This window comes from Monodon monoceros, unplaced genomic scaffold (genome assembly GCF_005190385.1).
Source record: "Monodon monoceros isolate NGI ecotype Baffin Bay Population unplaced genomic scaffold, NGI_Narwhal_1 Super_Scaffold_4, whole genome shotgun sequence".
Classification (NCBI taxonomy): Eukaryota; Metazoa; Chordata; class Mammalia; order Artiodactyla; family Monodontidae; genus Monodon; species Monodon monoceros.
This window is the reverse complement of record NW_021703781.1, coordinates 41307699-41331883: the sequence shown is the minus strand read 5'-3', so window position 1 is coordinate 41331883 and position 24185 is coordinate 41307699. Positions and strand designations below refer to the sequence as shown.

General features: G+C 36.5%; 1 protein-coding gene across 1 annotated transcript in view; it reads right to left on the bottom strand.

Annotated features, from left to right (window-relative positions):
* The window catches only part of PCDH15 (protocadherin related 15), a 1088571-nt gene that overhangs the window by 382998 nt on the left and 681388 nt on the right, over nucleotides 1-24185 (bottom strand). The window contains exons 8-9 of the mRNA XM_029245143.1: nucleotides 19127-19237; nucleotides 118-288 (exon numbers count right to left, since the gene is read on the bottom strand). Of these exons, the coding sequence (XP_029100976.1) occupies nucleotides 118-288; nucleotides 19127-19237 (282 nt within the window). The remainder of the gene's footprint in view (nucleotides 1-117; nucleotides 289-19126; nucleotides 19238-24185) is intronic.

Genomic DNA, 24185 nt, shown 5'->3' with positions numbered 1-24185 from the left:
AATACCAATCTAGTGAAGTTTCCTATTTTCACTGAATATGTGTTCAAAATACTTGAACAGGATCCCACTGGGGTTAGAGAGGTGGAAGTGAAGAAGAAAAGATGGGAGTATGCTTACCGGAGTCATCAACTCAGGTATGGCAGCTTGATAGGTGAGTGGGTAACAATCACGAGTGTTTGGCACAAGGACACAAGGAAGAAACATTGGACCCAGGTCATCTCCATCTAGAACATCCACTGTGAGGGTGGTGGTAGTGGTTCGCCGTTCATTCAGGTTTTGTGCACGGTCCTGTGAGAGAGGAAAAAAGAAAAAGAACACAAGATGGTTGCAATGATCCCTCTAGCTTGGCTCAACTGTAGACAGGTTTCGTCCAGAGTGTAGGCATCTGACCTCACTTTTCTCAGAGCATTTACTTTAGAAAATTTCCAATTGTAAATACTTTCTCCACAGCTCTGAGATGTCAACCTTCTCCCAGCTCAAACTTTTGCCAGTTTTATAACCCAGGACTCTTTCTCCAGGACCTAGGAATCATCCTATTGAAATGTAATAATTAATCAAGGAAGATAGAGCTTCTATCTCCCAGTGCCTGTGGGAGGGTAGTAGCCTAACTTCCATTGAAGGCTTTCTCCAAGTTGTGAAACTATCTCCCATCATGAGGATATAGGAATGTTTACTTTTCTTTGAGAAGGCCAGTTAACAAACAAAGATGGCTCTTGATTCCTTCACTCCTTCCCCTACCCCAGCATTTTTTTTTTTTGATAATGCTTCAAGAAATTTAAGTCTATGAGATAAATATTGGTTATTTGGAAGAAAAAAAAAAGAAAGAAAGAAAAAAAAATGAAGGGGTAAATAAAAGAAAGAAAACCCACCAGATCTGCTATACTCTTATTGGAGAAATGGTTTTGTTTGTTTCACATAAGATTGCCTATGACAAAGTATTTTGAGAGCCTTCCTTGTCTCCATGTAGCCTGCTGGCATCACTAAAATAACTTGTTTCCAAGTTTCTAAATGAGAATTGTTTTATTTCTTCATACTTTGGGACTCTAAAAAGCTACAGTTTCTGAGAGGAGTGTCCTTGTAACAGTAAAGGGAATTATGTTCCCACTTTTTCTCTTATCTACTAGCCACAATATTGCCAACAGAGAACAGCTTTTTATTTTTTCCTGCTTTTTTGTTTTGTTTTCTTTTTCTATTTTTACTGGTTGTAAAGAAGTGTTCTAAGGCAAGATCTCAGAAACCAAAAATCTCTATCGATGGAATTTTGCAAGTGCAACCTTCCTGTAATGCAATAACTATGTGACTCTGAAACCAAGAAGGACCCTATAGGGCCCTCCTAGGTACAAATCCTTTCCGTGTTCCACATTTCTTGTTTGTAGGTTTCATCCAGCATCCTTGACCTTCACTTATTTCCAAAGGGAAGATTTAAACAGTTGCTAACCAGGAAAGTGAGGGAATGCAGAAACAAAGGAGGAGCAATCAAGACACAATCCTGTGAGCAGAAGCAAGAAGAACTACAATCCTGCAGCCTGTGGAAAACTAACCACATTCACAGAAAGGTAGACCAGATGAAAAGGCAGAGGGCTATGTACCAGATGAAGGAACAAGATAAAACCCCAGAAAAACAACTAAATGAAGTGGACATAGGCAACCTTCCAGAAAAAGAATTCAGAATAATGATAGTGGAGATGATCCAGGACCTCGGAAAAAGAATGGAGACAAAGATCAAGAAGATGCAAAAAATGTTTAACGAAGATCTGGAACAATTAAAGGACAAACTGAGATGAACAACACAATAACTGAAATGAAAAATACACTAGAAGGAATCGATAGCACAATAACTGAGGCAGAAGAACAGATAACTGATCTGGAAGACAGAATGGTGGAATTCACTGCTGTGGAACAGAATAAAGAAAAAGAATGAAAAGAAATGAAGACAGCCTAAGAAACCTCTGGGACAACATTAAATGCAACAACATTCGCATTATAGGGGTCCCAGAAGGAGAAGAGAGAGAGAAAGGACCTGAGAATATATTGGAAGAGATTATAGTCGAAAACTTCCCTAACATGGGAAAGGAAACAGCCACCCAAGTTGAGGAAGCACAGTGAGTCCCATACAGGATAAACCCAAGGAGAAACATGCCAAGACACATAATAATCAAATTGGCAAAAATTAAAGACAAAGGAAAATTATTGAAAGCAGCAAGGGAAAAACGACAAATAACATACAAGGGAACTCCCATAAGGTTAACAGCTGATTTCTCAGCAGAAACTCTACAAGCCAGTAGGGAGTGGCATGATATACTTAAAGTGATGAAAGGGAAGAACCTACAACGAAGATTACTCTACCCAGCAAGGATCTCATTCAGATTCAATGGAGAAATCAAAAGCTTTACAGACAGGCAAAAGCTAAGAGAATTCAGCACCACCAAACCAGCTCTACAGAAAATGCTAAAGGAACTTCTCTAAGTGGAAAACACAAGAGAAGAAAAGAACCTACAAAAACAAACCCAAAACAATTCAGAAAATGGTCATAGGAACATACCTATCGATAATTACCTTAAACGTGATGGGTTAAATGCTCCAACCGAAAGACACAGGCTTGCTGAATGGAGACAAAAACAAGACCCATATATATGTTGTCTACAAGAGACCATACAGACTGAAAGTGAGGGGATGGAAAAAGATATTCCATGCAAACGGAAATCAAATGAAAGCTGGAGTAGCAATACTCATATCAGATAAAATAGATTTTAAAATAAAGAATGTTACAAGACACAAGGAAGGACACTAGGTAATGATCAAGGGATCAATCCAAGAAGAAGATATAACAACTATAAATATATATGCACCCAACAAAGGAGCACCTCAATACATAAGGCAACTGCTAACAGCTGTAAAAGAGGAAATTGACAGTAACACAATAATACTCGGGGACTTTAACACCTCACTTATAACAATGGACAGATCATCCAAAATGAAAATAAATAAGGAAACAGAAGCTTTAATTGACAAAACAGACCAGATAGATTTAATTGATATTTATAGGACACTCCATCCAAAAACAGCAGGTTACACTTTCTTCTCAAGTGTGCACGGAACATTCTCCAGGATAGATCACATCTTGGGTCACAAATCAAGCCTCAGTAAGTTTAAGAAAACAAATTCATATCATAAATGCATATCAAGCATCTTTTCTGACCCCGACACTATGAGATTAAAAATGAATTACAGGGAAAAAAACATAAAAAACGCAAACACAAGGAGGCTAAACAATACGTTACTAAATAACCAAGAGATCACTGAAGAAATCAAAGAGGAAATCAAAAAATACCTAGAGACAAATGACAATGAAAACATGATGATCCAAAGTCTATTGGATGCAGCAAAAGCAGTTCTAAGAAGGAAGTTTATAGCTAGCTATACAAGTCTATCTCAAGAAACAAGAAAAATCTCAAAAAATCAATCTAACCTTACACCTAAAGGAACTAGAGAAAGAAGAACAAACAAAACCCAAAGTTAGCAGAAGGAAAGAAATCATAAAGATCAGAGCAGAAATAAATGAAATAGAAACAAAGAAACCAATAGCAAAGATCAATAAAACTAAAAGCTGGTTCTTTGAGAAGATAAACAAAATTGATAAACCATTAGCCAGACTCATCAAGAAAAAGAGGGAGGGGACTCAAATCAATAAAATTAGAAATGAAAAAGGAGAAGTTACAACAGACACCGCAGAAATACAAAGCATGCTAACAGATGAGTACAAGCAACTCTATGCCAATAAAATGGGCAACCTGGAAAAATGGACAAATTCTTAGAAAGGTATAACCTTCCAAGACTGAACCAGGAAGAAATAGAAAATATGAACAGACCAATCACAAGTAATGAAATTGAAGATGTGATTAAAAATCTTCCAACAAACCAAAACCCAGGACCAGATGGCTTCACAGGTGAATTCTATCAAACACTTAGAGAAAAGCTAACACCCATCCTTCTCAAACTCTTCCAAAAAACTGCAGAGGAAGGAACACTCCCAAACTCATTCTATGAGGCCACCATCACCCTGATACCAAACCCAGACAAAGATACTACAAAAACAGAAAATTACAGACCAATATCACTGATGAATATAGATGCAAAAATCCTCAACAAAATACTAGCAAACAGAATCCAACCACATATTAAAAGGATCATACACCATGATCAAGTGGGATTTATCCCAGGGATGCAAGGATTCTTCAATATACACAAATCAACGTGATACACCATATTAACAAACTGAAGAAGAAAAACCATACAATCATCTCAATAGATGCAGAAAAAGCTTTTGACAAAATTCAACACCCATTTATGATAAAAAATCTCCAGAAAGTGGGCATAGAGGGAACCTACCTCAACATAATAAAGGACTTATATGACAAACCCACAGCAAACATCATTCTCAATGGTGAAAAACTGAAACCATTTCCTCTAAGATCAGGAACAAGACAACAATGTTCACTCTCACCACTATTATTCAACATAGATTTGGAAGCCCTAGCCTTGGCAATCAGAGAAGAAAAAGAAATAAAAGGAATACAACTTGGAAAAGAAGAAGTAAAACTGTCACTGTTTGCTGATGACATGATACTATCCATAGAAAATCCTAAAGATGCCACCAGAAAACTAGTAGAGCTAATCAATGAATTTGGTAAAGTCGCAAGATACAAAATTGATGCACAGAAATCTCTTGCATTCCTATACACTAATGATGAAAAATCTGAAAGAGAAATTTAGGAAACACTCCCATTTACCATTGCAAGAAAAAGAATAAAATACCTAGGAATAAACCTACCTAGGGAGACAAAAAGACGTGTATGCAGAAAACTATAAGACACTGAAGAAAGAAATTAAAGATGATACCAACAGATGTAGAGAAATATACCATGTTCTTGGATTCGAAGAATCAATATTGTGAAAATGACTAAACTACCCAAAGCAATCTACAGATTCAATGCAATCCCTATCAAATTACCAATGGCATTTTTTACGTAACTAGAAGAAAAAATCTTAAAATTTGTATGGAGACACAAAAGACCCCGAATAGCCAAGGCAGTCTTGAGGGAAAAAAACGGAGCTGGAGGAATCAGACTCCCTGACTACAGACTACAAAGCTACAGTAATCAAGACAATATGGTACTGGCACAAAAACAGAAACACAGATCAATGGGACAAGAAAGAAAGCCCAGAGGTAAACCCACGCACTTATGGTCAACTAATCTATGACAAAGGATGCAAGGATATATAATGGAGAATAGAGAGTGTCCTCAATCAGTGGTGCTGGGAAAACTGGACATCTACATGTGAAAGAATGAAATTAGAACACTCCTTAACACCATACACAAAAATAAACTCAAAATGGATTCAAGACTTAAATGTAAGGCCAGACAGTATAAAACTCTTAGAGGAAAACATAGGAAGAACACTCTTTGACATAAATTACAGCAAGATCTTTTTTGATTCACCTCCTAGAGTAGTGGAAATAAAAATAAACAAATGGGACCCACTGAAAATTAAAAGCTTTTGCACAGCAAAGGAAACCATAAGTAAGACGAAAAGACAACCCTCAGAATGGGAGAAAATATTTGCAAACGAATCAAGGGACAAAGGATTAATCTCCAAAATATATAAACAGCTCATGCAGCTCAATAGGAAGAAAATAAACAACACAATCCAAAAATGGACAGAAGACCTAAATAGACATTTCTCCAAAGAAGACATACAGGTGGCCAAGAATCACGTGAAAGCTGCTCAACATCACTAATTATTAGAGAAATGCAAATCAAAACTACAGTGAGGTATCACCTCACACTAGTTAGAATGGGATTCATCAGAAAATCTACAAACAACAAATGCTGGTGAGGGTGTGGAGAAAAGGGAACCCTCTTGCGTTGTTGGTGGGAATGTAAATTGATACAGCTGCTATGGAGAACAATATGGAGGTTCCTTAAAAAACTAAAAAGAGAATTACCATATGATCCAGCAATCCCACTACTGGGCGTATACCCAAAGAAAACCACAATTCAAAAAGACACATGCACCCCAACGTTCATTGCAGCACTATTTGCAATAGCCAGGTCATGGAAGCAACCTAAATGCCCATCAACTGACAAATGGATAAAGAAGATGTGGTACATATATACAACAGAGTGTTACTCAGCCATAAAAAGGAACAAAATTGGGTCATTTGTTGAGACGTGGATAGATCTAGAGACTGTCATACAGAGTGAAGTAAATCAGAAAGAGAAAAACAAATATCGTGTATTAACGCATGTATGTGGAACCTAGAAAAATGGTACAGATGAACTGTTTTGCATGGCAGAAGTTGAGACACAGATGTAGAGAACAAACGTATGGACACCAAAGGGGGAAAGCCATGGGGGGGTGGGGATGGTGTTGTGATGAATTGGGCAATTGGGATTGACATGTATACACTGATGTGTATAAAACTGATGACTAATAAGAACCTCTTATATAAAAAAATAAATAAAATTCAAAAATTAAAAAAAGAAGAAAAAGTCAGTAAAAAATTGGCTTGATGAATAAATAAAAATATAGAAAAAAAGAAACAATCCTGCGGTGATAAAGCAGGACCCTGGTTCCTGCTCAAGGAATATATGTAACCATATCTTTGAGTTCTTCTGCAGGAACTAAGGCCCCCACCCAGGTAGAGAATGGTAACTTCAGGGTGAGTATAAGATTCCTGAAACACTGCCCTGTTACCTCATCACCTATCAATCAGAAGGAAGTCTGAACACAGTGGAAGATAACAAAGACTCTGACTCCCCCCTCCCCAAATGATTAATGTGATTAACTTCCCCTTTCCCCCTTTAAAAACTTTCATGGTCAAGCAGAACCTTTAGATTTGGTTCTTGGACCTGAGTCCACCTTCTCCATGTTGCCAGCCTCCTGAATAAAGCAACCTTTCCTTTTCAACCAACAACTGTCTCTTGAGTATTAGCTTTCAAGGGGCAAGCAGCAGAACCTGAGTTTGGGAACAACTCCAGTATTCTTTGATGTTTAGATCCATTATAAGACAGACTGTGGTCAAAACATGGGAAAAAAGTTTAAATTTCCAAAGTGTGGGGATTCACTAGACCCTCAGAGTTCATATACAAATTATTTTAAATTAAAGACATTAGAGATTGAACATAAACAAAAAGAAGCCTTTTCGGAGTTTTCTTTATCGTATTAAAAGCAGAAACTTTCTCAAGTGAAGCTGCCATGAATCTCTTCCTTGGGAGAGTTTTATAGCCATGAGAAAAGGAGAAAAAAAAAAAAAAAAAGAAGAAAAACACTAGCATCTACATAAACACACATTACCACAAACTTTCTTTGTCTCCTGTTTACCCTCCCTAGAAACCTGCTCCTTGTTCCCAAAGAAGTATTTTCTCCCTCCTCACGCATGAAATGAGGTGTATAAAACCTCATCTCTAGCTGCTCAGGGAGCAACTTCTTTTGTTTGCTCTCATACGCATATACTTTATTCTTTCTAAAATACTTAATGAAATATTTTATTCTTTCTACTGTTAAACTGTTTTTGGGGTTTTTGTTTTGTTTTGTTTTTTGTTCAGTTTAATTTAAAGTCGCCAATTAGTAAATCTAAGAGGGCAGAGAAAAACATTTTTCCTTCTCAAGAAGGGAATAAACATGATCAAGATTACACTGATAATTATGATTGGTTAAACTTTATTTTATTTTATTCTATTCTATTCTATTCTATTTTACTTTATTATTTATTTATTTATTTTTGGCCTCAATGCACAGCTTGTGGGATCTTAGTTCCCTGACCAGAGATTGATCCCGGGCTCTGGGCAGTGAGAGCACAGAGTCTTAACCCCTGGACCACCAGGGAATTCCCCTGATTGGTTAAATTTATGGGGTATAAAGATTTTTTCTTAAAGTCCTTCTTTAATTGTTCTAAATTTTCCATGTCTGTTTATTATATCTAGTACAGTTTAAAGTATAGGAGGAGTAGCAAATGACACGTGAGACAATTTTGGTGGTCCACAAATAAATTTTTTAAATTATACTTTAAATGTATGAATTGAGTATATATAGAAGACTCTTAATTTAACATAAATTATTTAGAAAACACAACTCGTTCATCAAACCTACTATTTTTTTTTTTTTTTTTTTTTTTGCGGTACGCAGGCCTCTCACTGTTGTGGCCTCTCCCATTGCGGAGCACAGGTTCCAGATGCACAGGCTCAGCGGCCATGGCTCACGGGCCCAGCCGCTCTCCAGCATGTGGAATCTTCCTGGACCACGGCACGAACCCGTGTCCCCTGCATCGGCAGGCGGACTCTCAACCACTGCACCACTAGGGAATCCCAAACCTACTATTTTAAGATTATGATTGTGTGGGGGAGCAGAATTTACCACCCCCAAATATGTCTCTTTGGTATAGGATTATTTCAGGCTGATTATTTTTAAGAAACTGCAGACACAGAAGTTTTGAAAACTGGGTAAAAGTTACCCCTTTGTATTAGTCATTTATGTGTACTAGGGAAATCTCCATTTGTAAAGGTGTCTCTCTGGCTGTACCAGAAAGAGGGAGATGAACTTATCTCTAGAAACTTATCATGCAGATGGCAACAATTTAAATCTGCATATCAACTTTACCCTTGTTTACTGAGCTCTTTCAGGTAACCTCCCATAACTGACCTTCTACCCTCAACATCTTCTTTTGTGTTTAGCTGAAGATGGTAATTAAGGTGAGGGCTTCTGCCATTCTGGAGGAGAGTTACCCTATTTTCCTGAGTTTCTCCCATGTATACAGAAGGTATATATGTGACGAAACTTTTGTGTTTCTTCTGTTAATCTGTTTTATATCAATGTGATTATTAGATCCGCCAAAGAATCTAGAAGGGTAGAGTGGAAAAATTTCCCACCCCTACAACTGCTTAGGATGTACTTTTTTAAAAAGACTGCATCAATCTAAAGTTTAAGAAAAATATTGAATGAATACCATTTTATGTGATATTGGATGTGTTACTGGCAAAATGGCAATTTCCTCAGTTCTTGCCCTTCTCAAGAGAAATAATTCAGTCTAGAGGCATACAGCAGTTTTAAATAGCAAGAGTTTTATTAAGCAGAGCGAAAGTACACTCCTGAGAAAGGATGAGACTACCAGAAGTAGTCTCGCAATGGGGCACGGTTAGGATTTTTAGAGTGGTGGTCCCTCCTTGTGTCCTGCATCATTTAACTGACAAGTTGATTGACAGCTTTAAGTTATATAACTTTCCTCCTAGTGTGCAGGTGCTTACCCATAAGCACCGAAGCAAAACCCACGTGGGTGGGGGGAGGCAAAAACTGCAATACTAATTTATTAGAAATATGGCACAATGAACCCTGGATTACCTTGAGTCACCTTTTAGGTCTTGGTGCACCTGTGCCAACGTGTGCTGGCAGGTTTACCTTGCTTGGTCCTGATATGGCTGGAAACTTAGCGGTGGTCCTTGACTAGAAGAGGGAAGATCTCTGGGCATGCTCTGATTACCAGTGTCCACATGGGGAGGGAAAGATGACCCCATCCAGGATGGGATGGGACCAACTCAAGTCTGACTACCTACCTAACAGATGTGGCAAAAAAGTTTGTAATATCCCAGAAGCAGTATTTCTATACTTGCATGTCACTCAACCTTACCTCTCATATGTTACAACCAAGTCACTGTAATAGACAAAGTATAATGTTTTCTATCCTAAGTCTTTCAGTTTGTCAGCAACAAATCTATCACTATTCTCTGCTTCTTTGGGTTACTGTTGCCACTCCATAACATGGATACAATTGCATTAGAGAGGGTGCATGTTTACCAAAATACACAATATAGGCTTTTGTCTTATACTGGGAAAAGAAATTGCTTACAAAGTGTTGAGCTATAAAATCTGAATTTTTAAGTGGAAACTAAAAAAAAGAAAAAGATCAGATAACCTACTGTGGAGGGGAAAAAATAATTTTCCTCTACCCTTTTAGGTTCTTAGATAAAACCCCTCAGTAGTAAAAGACAGATTAACAGGAGTAAAACAAACAGTTTAATAACATGTATACTTCCTGTATACAGGGGAGATAACCAGAAAAACTGAGTAACTCCCCAAAATGGCCCAAGTCACCACCTTGAATACCATCTTCAGCTAAAGACAAAAGATGTTGGGAGGGGAAAGCCAAATTTTCAGTGGAAGCACAGTAAACAAAAGGTATGTTTGTTATGCAGATTTAAATCTAAGCCTTCTCCATTGATAAGAGTTTCTAGAGTCATCCTTGTCTTCCTGGTACAGACAGAAAGACACCCTTATAATTGGAGATTTCCCTTGTAAACGTAAATTGCTTCTACTGGTTTTCAGAGCTTCTTTCCTGTCTGCTGGGTTTTTTTGTTTGTTTGGTTTGGTTTGGTTTTTTGTTTTTTATTACTTAGCCTAAAATAATTCTTATGCTTGCTGAAATAAAATTCATAATTTATGGCAAGATGAGAAAATTCCCTCCCCTTTAGTGTGTATTGTACATCTGCATTATTCAGACCTCCCTAGGAAAAAATATTCCTTCTAATCCCATCAATGGTCACAACTCCTTAGGAGATAACCTTCCTTCTTAATCTCGTAAGGAGTCATGATGACCCATGACCCACTACTCTTTGTATCTATAGATCTAGGTTGTGTAAACTGTGTAAAATATGTCATTTAATGTACAGCCCTCTGTCTCAAAAACCTATATAACTGTGCTTTGACCTCTAATGGGCAGAACAGTTCTGCAAGCTCTCTGAGAGGTTGCTCCTGAGTTATAATCTTCAGTTTGGCTCAAATAAAATTTTCCATAACTTTCTTAGATCACTTTATTCATTTTTTTGTCAGCATGCTAAAGAGGCATATTTTAGAGTGACACATTCTGCTCCCCTTTACTACTACTAGGAGCAGTGATATAGTAACAAAAACTACCAACATGGTTTATGTGTACATGGAGATTCCCCAGAATTTGCCACCAATAAATATAACATGTTATAATGAAATATGAAAATAGGCCTCATGCACATTTCTAACTTGCACGCCTCTGGAAGGTGTTGTTAATCCATGATGCTCTTTTTCCAGTTCAGAACCAAATTTGATCTTAAAATACTGTCTAAAGCAAAGCCCCTGACAATTAAGATAAAAACCGAAAAGAAAGGAATATTTTACTCTTTCTAGTATAATGCTGCTGCTCACAACTCTTCTGAATAAAGGAAATAACATTCTAAATTGGGAGTGGTATAAATAAAACATAATTATTTACATTAAATATTTTATATGATTTCATTAAATTTACATTTGCATTCATTGCTATGTGAAAATCCAGTACATATTAAAAACTAATCCCCAAAATCCTTCCTTCTCCTCTTCTATTTTCCTTCCTCATTTATTTTCTATCATTTTAAAAATAAGGTAACACTTTAAAATTTGAGACATTTAAAAATAAGATATTGGGTTTCCCTGGTGGTGCAGTGGTTGAGAGTCCGCCTGCCGATGCAGGGGACACGGGTTCGTGCCCCGGTCCGGGAAGATTCCACATGCCACGGAGTGGCTGGGCCCGTGAGCCACGGCCGCTGAGCCCGCGCGTCCGGAGCCTGTGCTCCGCAACGGGAGAGGCCACAACAGTGAGAGGCCCGCGTACCACAAAAAATAAAATAAAATAAAAAATAAGATATCATTAATTGAGAAAACTGTGACTGTTAACTGTCAAGCAAGAATGTATCTCTTTCAAAGTTAACCAAGTTTGACTGTTTCATTTGTATTTTCTCAATGTGCGTTATTATTTCACATATCATTTATATATTTGCTAACATTAAACATTTAATTATATGAAACCTTTATTTAGCTTCCATAACCATTGTGAGTATAGTTATGCAAATAATTGCAGGTGATACAAAGAATAATCCAGTATAAAAACTGACATGCAGGAATTTAAAAGCATAGGCATAACTACAACATAAGACTCAAAAGAGCCACAAGGAATATTCATCAGAGTGTGAGATTTGACGTAGCTGAAACATTCTCTCAATGCCTCATAAGGAAGTGGTATTGACCTTGTCACTGAATCACTGAATACTTAGCATCTTTATTCAAAACCTCCAATCACCTGGTCTCATAACATCACAATACAATATTATAACATGATATCTGACATATCAAAGACATGCATTTTTTAAATTAATTATTTAATAAATAAGTAGAAAATTTCATCAATATATTGTAAGGAAGAACTATTTTTTAATTTGTTTCAGAAAAAGAGATCTGTGCCTAGTAGAATTTCAAAGAAAGTTACTTTTATAAATAGCTCAGAGACAACTAACTCATTGTCACAATCCACTCTTTTTACAAAGCACATTTTTATAAAACTGCAAATATTTCAACTATGAAAATGTTAGAGAAATAAAACACCTCTAACCATCAAATGATAAGTAAGACTTCAATTCCTTCATCTCAATAGGAAGGCTTTCTTGATATAAAATAGTTTAATTGCACACTATTCTTTGATCAAACTAGAGATAAATGCTAATTTTTAATTCACTCAGTATCTGCTCTACATTTAGAACTGTATTAAGTCAAATATTGGTTATGTGGAGTGGAGCCAGGAAAAATTTGGACTCTAACAAATACTGTGAAATTATATGAAACCTGGTTTTAAAAATGAGTATGAGACAAAAATGCTGATGTTCAGATTTATTTTTGAGGCAATGTCATAGGAGCCTTGGAATAAAGAGGCTTCTAACACTTACATACTTAGTATTCAAGTAGTTTGTAGTTGACAAAATGGCTAAAGGCACCTACCAGACTCACTCATAGATACATATATTAAGTACTCTTTCGTTACCTTATCTGGTATTTGCAGTAGAGAAAGCAAAAAAAAAAAAAATGGCAACATAATTAGAGTTGCCTTGAGTCTTCTGACTCTAACTCAGTTACCTAAGACCTTGGAGGAATCTGTCATGCTTCTGTTCACCAATGAAAGATGGTCTATCACCAATTGAAATTTTAAAACTTACCCTAGTAACTTGATTCTGTTAGATTTCTTTATTCAAAAAAGAAAATAACAGCAACAAGTTTGCCTGGGTCTAAATCACTTTAGAAGTGTGTTCTTTTTTTTCTTTTCTTTTTCTTGAAAGTGTCTTTTTTGTTTAACTAATTTTCCTTAGTTTTTATGCATACTAGTAAGCAGAATAGTATCATTTTGCTTACTTATAAAATTTTCAAGCAATATCTTCATTACTTGAAAATTTTATAAATAGTTCTTAAACCATCAACAACTATCCTCCTATTTCAGTCTTACTCTCCAGAATATGCCCAAGAAACTGGCAAAACTAAAAACAATGGTTGTAATATTAGCACTTATTCCACATATCAGTAGGAGGTAGACATGAGGAAAGGTCAGGATAGGGGTTATTCTGAAAAGTGGTTTATATAGTTTGAAATATGAAAGTATAAAAAGTAATTTTTATATCCAAACCTATATAATTGCAATGTTTTGAAGAAGAACAGAAAATGCCACCCCAAAATATGCTACATTGGCATATTGAGTATTTTCATTAAAGTTTCTTAAGAAACAGCCAGTGCAAGGAGGACATTTTGATCATCCTTTGTCCCCCTGAAAGCAGGACATAGATCTTCCATAAGAAAAGAACCCTCCCTGTACCAGGAGAATAGAGGGCATCATTATCACCAGAAATAGGGAACTTAGGGCCAAGAGGCTGTGTAAAAGTACCATGGTACTTTCTAATGTGATACCCTGAGCCCAAACCTCTTTGCCTTGCAAATTCTTCAGAAATTTGTAGTTTCCTTGTCTAAAAGACAGCCTGCTTTGGTCACTTTTTTCAGTCTCATATTTTTTTATGGAGCTCCTACACATACATTATTAAATTTGTTTTTCTCTTGTTAATCTGTGTTATGTTAATTTAATTTTTAGGCCAGCCAAAGAACTGTAAAAAATTCAACAAACTTCAGTTAAACAGAGTCAGGAGACCAGAAGGGGGAGCCCTCACACTTTGCAAGGACAGCATAGCTCAACAGGAAGAAGAATGCCTCCTCTTCCATCCTTACAACAGCTCAGCTAATGAAAAGCCATGGTCTCTTTGCTTACTATAGCTCTCCCAACTTCTTATCTCCCCCTCTCTCTCCTTCCCTTGTTTTGTAGGGACTTGCACATGGCTCACCGTGGTTGTAGACCCCAAATTGCAATTCCCTTCTTATCCCGAATAAACCCATTTTTGCTGGAGAAATAACTGGCAGTCTATTTATTTTAGGTCAACAGAACCTGGAAGGGAAGAAGGAAAAAGTTTTTCATCCCTACAGTTTACACACTTTTTTTGCATACTCGAGTCCATTAAGAGAAAAGAGAGAGCTGAGAAAGATATAGTATCATATATTTTTTAAATACAGTTATCTTGTTATGAAAGATAGTTATGTCCCTTCTCTAGATTTTTGATGTATGTGAAAATATGCAATAGCACTGCTAATGTACAGAATAATTCAAAAAGTATTCTTGCTATGAGTCTTAATGAAATGTAAATCTTTTCTTTCTGACAATTATTTAAGGGCTCTTGAGTAGTTAAGAGCCATTAGGATTTCCCTCAGGATAACCGTAATACAGAAAGAGTTGGCTTGAATATATCGATGTATAGAGATGGGTTTGATTTTTTTATGATTTAGGGTAACATCAAAATTGGAGTTTGTGGTGACAGAATGTATCAGAAGTTTCAACAAAAGGAAACTCCTGACTTTTGTACTTCTCTGAACTTCCTTTTCTAGATTTTTTTCTCCTTTTTTCTGGAATTTCATTGCCTCATTGGCTATTCATATTTTCTAAAAAACGGTGTGGGTAATACTGTTGCAAAAATTCTAAAGAAAATAAGTGACAAGTTTTCTAATGCGGGTCACCCAAAACTCTTCCAATTTATTTAAGAATCATAACATGTTCACATGGATAAAAAATCATAACATGCTCACAACTACATGAAATTTGAATGATTCCTTTTGCAAATCAATCAAATCTTTCTACTCTAAGCAAAGCCAGGCCAAATCTGAATAATGTTCAGTAATTTATCATCAGACCTCTAGCTTCTTAGAAACCATCTACTTTAAAGTCCAAATTGATTGCTCATATTTCAGCTCTTCTTATGACTCCAAGATAATAAGTAGGTTTTTAATTGACATAGTTTAAATTGTACATTGGTTTACATACCATCAATAAAATAATAACTATAAAGAATATAAAATAATAATTAAAAGATATTGTAATATATGGGTATCATTATTCTATATAAATATAAGAATATAAATTGTATAGATATTGATATATATGAGTAAGTAAATGTTTAACAGCCAACTGAGACAAGAAGTCCCGACTGAGGCATGAGATAGATGGGTCCCAGGCAAGACATTTACAACTAGCCTCCTGTTTATACTTTGAGATAGAAATAACAACAGGAACAGGATGAATAGCTGGACTTTGTCTCCTGTGGACACTGTAAGATAACAGTAATGCAGGGAAGAGGATAACAGTAATGGCAGGGGAGGGAGGGGATAAGCCTTCCTGGGGTAAAAGATAAGGAGGTCACAACTCCCTTATTCTTGGGGTCAGGGAGACCTCCCAAACTACACTTGCACAGAAAGTTTCCTCAGGAGACGGGGTGCCAGACCACAGTAAGTTTTGCTAACTTCCCAGAGCTCCTCACACTGAAATCCATCTTGGCTAAAGCGGGCGAAGGCACATGGGGAGGGCCCTAAGACAAATCAGATAGGGGTAAAAGCAAGACGACTGGTCAGAGGAAAACAAAGACCTAGAAGCCTGCCCCCTTATAAATGATTTAAACTTCCCAAAGATGTGACTCTTACTGAGCCTGCCCATGTGTCTATCCACAATATTCCTCTCTTGTCCTCCAAAGGGGACAAAAGCCAGGGCAGTGTTGCAGCCAGGGTTGAATCCCTGGTTGGGAAACTGAGACCCCGTGTCAAGCTGCCGCAGCCATGGCTACACCACAGGGCCCCCAAGAACGTGACTTGGAGCATTTGTCACTTTCCATACTGTAAATATCTCCCACCATGGCCACAAATGAGGTCACTGTACTTGGAGTTGGAAAGAGATGTCCAAAATTGGCCCTCAAAGCAAGCATGAGCCATCTTTTCAGCTCCAATAAGCCACTGTCTTAAGTTATATATCTAAAATGTAGAGGAAATAGGCATTTTTCTTTATAACTTGTGGGAATGTGATGTGCTGCAACAATTTGGAAGATAATATGGCATTACCTACTAAGATGAAAAGTATATGTATATGTATGTATGTATATACATATATATACATGAATATATACAATTTTTCTCATAGTAACTTTATCTTTTAATTATCTATTCATGAACAAGTAAGTACTGGTACTTAAGAGGTTTATGTAATACTGTAATGATATCAGAATATATTCCAAGCATTAGTTTAAGCACATTTTTGTTTGCTAGCTTGCTAATCCTCACAAGAACCCTATGTGGTATATTTCATTAATATCCCCATTTTACTACTTAGAAAACTGACATACAGAGTATACCAAAAGTTACACGCTAGGAAATGGCAGAACTAGGATTTGAATTTGGGCAATGTGGTTCTAGAATTCATGCTTTTACCACTATACTATACTCCCTGCCTCTCAGGAGAATCATGAAATTAGCTATCAGTTCTGTGCCAAAAACCAAAAATAAACAAAAAAATCTTAAGTATAGTTGAATAAATTGTGATATATCCTAATTTTAGTATATTATATAACTTTTTAAAGGATATAATCTGAAAACTTTTAAAAACACTAAAAATCATAACTTCCTATATTTAGCATTCACATTTTGTATCGCATAATTTACATTTGTATAAAAATTACTATTACAGATAAATTCAAGTCTTCATTCAATTTCTCACCAATTCCATTCCTTCCTTTCGAGGATCCATGTATATCCTGTTATTTCATAATTTTATCCTTGAAATGCTAATATCTTATCAGCCTTTCCCCAGTTATGAGTAGTCTAACAAATTGGATTTGAATTGTCCCAGATGTCTTTATAAATAGTTTAAAGTAGATGGCAAGTCAGAAGATTTATTTTATATTTCTTTAAAAAAAACTCATTTTAAATAGCACAATAAAAATTAGCTTTCAAATACATTCCATAGCAATCTGACTTTTCTGTAAATTTTATTAGAGATTCTGAGTCAGAAAGGAAAATTGTACCTTTTCTCCACAGTTTCATTTACATAGGAAAAAAAGGGGTTCAGTGTTTTTGAGGAATTATGAGGGGCCCTCTTTAAGAGGTTTTACTTTTTCCTACATCCATAGTTTCTACTCTAGTCTCTGCTACTGAGCCCTAAGACAACCCACACTGAATTGGAAAAAAAGAAACAAAACAAGTATTTTGAATGAAAGTCTAGAAATCTGTCTTCAAAAAACTAGATTTCTATCTATATCTACCCACACACATATACTATATATGTAAACATGCATGCCCTTTCTGCTGAAGTATCTCTAAAAAAGACAAAACATGGCCACTTAGCGACACTTTCTTGCATATAAACTTGTTCAGAACAGCTGATGGAGGATATTTCCTTTTGCCACTCCCTCTTGTCTTTCTGTTCAGCTATAAAAATATGATTACAATGCTTAGGGGTTATTAAAGGTACAGGCTGGCTTCAGAGTCTAACTACCTTTTCAGAACATGGCCCTGCCACTTATTATAGGAATTTTTTCAATGTCAGATGCTATCTGTCACCAGCCCTGTTAGATTTTTTTTTTACTAAAATACTAGCCCAATTCTCCTCCTTCCTAACAAATTATTATTATTTTTTCAATATGCCCAGCCCCAGGAAACGAACCATACTTGCTTGTCATCCAGAGATGATTGTCTCATTCCCCTTTACCACCTACAGACTTCCTTAACTTTACCGTCTGCTATGCTGACTCATATTCCTGTTCTGTGTGGGGAAGCTGGGTGGGAAAGAGCTTCCTCTCAGATAAAAGCAGACAGAATCGGGCTTCCCTGGTGGCGCAGTGGTTGGGAGTCCGCCTGCCGATGCAGGGGACACGGGTTCGTGCCCCAGTCCGGGAAGGTCCCACATGCCGCGGAGCGGCTGGGCCCGTGAGCCATGGCCGCTGAGCCTGCGCGTCCGGAGCCTGTGCTCCGCAAGGCCGCAGCAGTGAGAGGCCCGCGTACCGCAAAAAAAAAAAAAAAAAAAAAAGCAGACAGAATCAATGAACATAAGAAGTCCTAATTTTACCACCCTTATACTCAGACTTGAATTGCAGTCGTGATGCTTATGGCGCTGGTATTCACTAGCACCAGAGCCATAAGCATCACAACTGCAAATGGGAGATAAGGCATTGGAAAAACAACCAAATTTCAGGAAAAGACGGATTTTAAGGACAGAAGGAACCTGAGTCTTTGGTGATATACTTGAACTGTCAGATCAACTCTTGAACCACATAAATCTAAGAATTTTATTAAAATAATAGTGATAATGACAATAATAATAGTAATGTTATACAAGCAATTGTTTTTCAGGTTTTCTGTTACTGCGGTCCATATATGTGGGTTATGATCATAATAGCTTAGATGTAGTGAGCAACTACTCAATAAAAGATAAATGATTCAATAAATGATTCAACAGTTCTCTACCTTTAGTGTACTTTGAAGTCCCCTGGGGAGCTAATAAAAAATGCAGGTATTCCACTTCTACCTTCTGAAATTTTTATTCAGAGGGTCTGAGGTTGTGTCCAGGAAACTGCATTTTTTTATACACTCCCAAGGTGATTCTGCTGCAGTCATTCGGTGGATCATGCTTTGAGAAATACTTCAGTGTGAGCTAAAAACAGATTATTGAAGTGTATGAGTGATTCAAAGAGTGAAGAATACAGTGAGTGGGAATAATCTTCCTATCCCATTCCATCCCATTTCCTATTCAGAAGACTATAATATACAAATTACACTGAGCGCAGGGCTACCCTGTTGAGGCTGCAAATCACAGTGAGCACATACATTCTGGGCAAGTTCTGTACTTCATAAATTCAGAAGAGGAAAGCAAGAGAAATTAAACACTCACATTAGCTTGGATGATGACAAAGTAGCGAGTCTTGTCTTCGTAGTTGAGCCTCTTCCTTAACACTACATTTCCGGTCAACATAAGGGGGATTTCAAAGGTGTCATTGGATGTCTGCAAATAGGTAAAGATACACATTTGAGATCATCTGAACATAAGATGAATTAGACAATCTTATATTTCAGTTTAGTCCCCTAGAAAGTTATAGACAACATGTTCATCATCTGAAAACAGGATGTGAGTGTAAGCTTCAGATTTAATATTCTTATTTCCAAAAACTTGTCATTCTGATCAATAGGTCTCACTTTTGATAATGATAACCAGGAAACTTACTTCTTGTAAGTTTTTCATATATTATTAGGGTTACCCATCAACAGCCCTGGGATACTTCTAAGCCCAGATATCTGAAAAATCTTTCCTATTACCATATTATCTTTTCACAATTTTTTTTTAAACACCAAAGAGTTCAAAGATTGCAATTTGTGATTTCTACATAATATCCCTTTTCAACATTGGTGCCCATTCTGTATTCTCAGTATTTTCAAGTACTGTATTAAATACAACTATTAACTTGAAACTTTGTGTTTTTGAGAAAAAGAATGTGCTGTAGCTTGTTTTTTGTTTGTTTTGTTTTGTTTGTTTTTCCAAGCCTCAAAACTGCTGTTCATTAGTTAAGTCTCCTATCCTGACAGGGGTTGAGTTTCTTCTTGGCAACATGCAGGTTATAAGGGCAACTTTCAAAGTGCCTTCCAGCAATACTGCTGTGGCATGAGCAGCCCTCACTGTAAGACAGTATAGTCATTCCTCAAGGGAATATAATTTAGGAGATCTGTCTCTCAGCCTTAAAAAGACCTTACATCACTTTTTTGTTTTAGTGCCATTTTGAAGACTGATAAAATAGTCTCTAAATTATGAAAACAAGTCAGTTTTACTTTTAGTATTGGAACTTTTTTGGTTGATTGTTTTGTGCAGTGGTAGGCGTGCATGTGATTGTGGGCAGCAGATGATACTTAGATTCTTCAGAAAAAGGAGGAGGAGGTGGGGGAGAGGGAGGGGGAGAGGCAAAGCAGGAGGAAGAAAGCAGAAGAAGAGGGGAAGGGAAGGAAGAAAGAGTGTGTGCATGCTTGTCTGTGTGTGTCTGTGTTTATACACTCAGCTGACACAAGGGGAGTTACTTAGAAACAGCGTTAATGAGAGAGCAGCTGACTCAAATCTTCTATCTCAAGTTCATTTGGGGGAATGTGGGCAAATTAACCTTCAATATCTAGAGTTGTGATCTCTCCCTCTCCATCTTTTTCTGCCTCCTTCTGTGACCCCCTCTCTTTCTCGTACACACACACAGAGTATACAATTGATAGATGTTTTTTAATGATTTATTCTGTGTTCATGCAATTGACTTTGCAGGTCTTTCTTGGATTCAGTCATTTAAAAAGTAACATTTTAAAACATAAATATAGAAAATGTGCCATAAAACATATTTACAATTAAAAACAGGCGTTTGACATTTTCCCTAAATTTTTGCCTATTTAAACACTGCGGGACTCTAAACTATGCCAGGGAGAGTAAAAATTGTTTAATCTAAATATCTAAGTTAGTTATGATGAATACTTTAGTTAATAATTGCCATATACACTGTAAAACACAACTGAGTGTGTTGTTATAGGGTTGTTAACTTTCAAAGGCTCAATAACTGTAGAGACATATATCAATTCTAGTGTGTTTATGAAATGTATGGTGGGTTGCTTACCGAAACGCCACCTAATCCTTGGAGTCAGAACTCCAAATGAGTTCAGATAATTGGTGGCTTTGTGCTTTAGGGGAGGCTATGACCCTAAATGGGGTGAGTTTTGACAAATCTAATCCTACCATGGAAAATCCACACTCTTTGCCAGTGATTGATTTGGAAATGTACGTGAGATCTAATTCTAAATAATCTGAAGAGTTTTTCTTAATTGTAAAGAGAGAGAGAGACAAGAAAAAAAGTGTTCCCTTCTCTGCTTACAGATGCTTTTATAAGGATGCAAAACCTGGAACCATCAGCAGTCATTTTGGAACTACTGAAACAGTTAATCTAGAAGTAAACAAAATGCTGAAAATGGAAGAGCAGAAAATGAAAAGAAGCTGGCTCTGTGATATCTCTGAGTTGCTTAACAAATCCTGATACCTCCCCTTCTCTGAACAACCTGTTACAAGAGATAATACATGACTTTGTTGGCAAAGTCACTTTAAATTCAGTTTTCTATTATTTGCAACTGAAAGCACTTTGATACATGATTATCTCCTGCCTATGTGTCCTCATCACGCAGTCCCCTCTCTTTTCCATTTACGCCATGACTCTTTGCAGGTGACATTTGCTTTTAATTTTCTCCTGCCTAAACATTCTATCGCTCATTTCTCTGGATTATAAATCCTGCAAATCTTATTCGGTAAAATCTTCTTTGTCATCCAATTTAGGATTAAATCTTTGCTCTTATGTTACATTATTTTTTCCAAACAGCATTTGTTATTTGTGTATTTTCTGCTTTCCCTCACAGATTTCTCAAGGATCTCTCAGTCTATGATGTGGAAATACTTACATTTATGTTTCTAACCAAGTAACGTAATGGATGTTTGTGATCCTATTTTAGTTGATAATTTTCATTGGATATTTGTAGAATTATTACAAGCATTGTAGTTAGTAATTAAGGATTATATTGTTCTTAAGAAAATTTTTAAATTAAATCTAATTCTTATTAGCTAAGTCCATCTTTTATAGATATCTGAGATTTTAATTTTGCTAGGAGTTTCATAAATACTTATGTTCCAAGAAACATAAGGAGAATATCTGCTTTATGATCAATGCTGTTTATAAATTATTGCATATGAAAAGCCTTTGTGTTAAAATTAACTAATTTATTAATGAAACAAGTATTCATAAAGTATCCATTCTGTCTTGAAAAAACAGAATAATAATCAAAAATTAGAAACAAAATGTGGATAAATGCTTAGGGTGCTCTTTATTTGTCCTGTAGCAAAAAGAATATTGGATTAGATCAACTCAAAGTAAATGCCCTGCTGTAATGCTATTTCTAAAGCTCTACCTAAGGAGGAAAAAAAGAGCAAAATTTAGTAAGAAAATATGGTTGTTTTTTAAAATTATTATATGATAAGGCAATGTGACAATAATTTTCAAAGTTTAAAGTATATAAGGATCATAGAAATGTATCACTTAGATTGCAGATTCCAAGTCTATTACTCCAAATTCCAGAAATTCTCAGAAGTCTATATTTCTAACAAAACTCTTGGGTGATTCTTATGTAGAAAGTTTAGGTTTTATTTTGAGAAACACTAGACTAGAAGATAGAAAGGACCAAGTTAAGCATATAAGAGTTTTGGCATTTGCTTGTGATCTCAACTCAATAATAAGCTCCTATAATACATTTTTAAGATGGGTAATTATTTCATTTTTCTTTATTTTGGAGCTAGTTGTGTTAGGTTAACAAATTGACTTGATGTTAGATTGGGATGAACTTTTAAATATAATTTGAGTGAAGACTCTCAAAGGTAATAACATGTTGAGCATTTAATATTTTGCGATTTTAGTAATTACTAAAATTGTGCTTTTCTAATTCAATCTGATTCCTTTAATAATAAATAATATGTCAGAAGGATCCCATAACTCTGATATATGTGTGTGTGAGTGTGCGTGTGTATCAGTGTATCAAGAGCATCTCAGTCTTATACTCTTGTCAAAGAACTGTTTGAGGTGGAAAGGGAGGTAGAGTCTGCACCCTCCCTTCCTCTACCATTTATTTTCCTCTCCTCTCATCCTTAGAGATTTGGCTCATCAACAAAGGAGAGGGGTGTAGGAACACAGTCATATCCTTTTTCTTAAGCAACCTACATTTTTTGGAAATAAGGCCCTGACCCTCTTTCTGTTAACTTTGGACACTGCTCTGTAAAGCACGAACTAGCACTTGTTTCTTTGGGTGATGAGAATTTAAATGCTGACCTCTACCTGCCCAGTGTTAATCAGGTAATTCCAATAATGATTAAGCCTCTTAATACCCACAGGCCCCAAACATCTGCTCTCCATCAGGAAAGGTCCACTCACAACTCCCTGGCAGTTTGGTGTCTCAGTAACTGTCAGACAAGGGGCAATTCTCCACTTAGTAAATGAGGGCATAGGGCAGTTTAAATGATTTTATCACTGTTGGAAGGATGAGAAAAAGTGTACGAGGCATGTGTAATGCCCTTCCTTCACACACACACTCACAATGACTTAAGCAAAGAAGGGAGATGGAATGTTGACACTAACAATTCCGTGTTTCTCCAGAGTTGATTCCATCCCCCCACAGCCCTCTTTATTAACCTGTGGGAAGCTGAATTAGTACCAGCGTAGATAAAATGACACCTCTCTGCTAGTCCTGTAAGGAGGTGTTGGGCTCCACAGTTGGAGATGATCTGGAAATGGACTATGAGGTATTTAGTGTTATTTGTTCTCAGCTGAGAACTCTGGTAATTCATCATTTTCTAATAAGCAGAAAAGATTCTGTTTGGCTTCTCATACCTATGCTATATTTACAAATACTGTTTTTGATATTATCCATTCAACTGTAAGGACTAGATATTCAGTTCAAAAGAAGAGAGATTTATTTTTGAGACCTGCACACACACAGACACACACATACACATATACATGTATATCTATTTCCTGGTTATCTAATGACAGAACCGAGGTACAAATATGCTTTACTGGGCCTGTAACTGGGAAGTGGTGGGAACATAGGTAACAAGGAAAACATTTCTCAGTCTCTCAGAGGCTGTTAAGTTCTCTTATTATTTTTTTTCTACATTTTTTTGGAATCTCTCTCTCCCCTCCCTCTTCCTTCATCACCTCTAATCTCTCTCTCTCTTTCCCCATTTGTTCATGTTGAACAGGACAGTGACTTTATCTCTTAGTTTGAATAAACAGCACCAACTCTGTGTCCTAATCAGTCTGTAGTTGGTCTTAAGCTTGTCATGGATTAATCAGGCCACCATGCCATTAGCTGCTGAACCATCCATGGTTTGGTGTGACTCC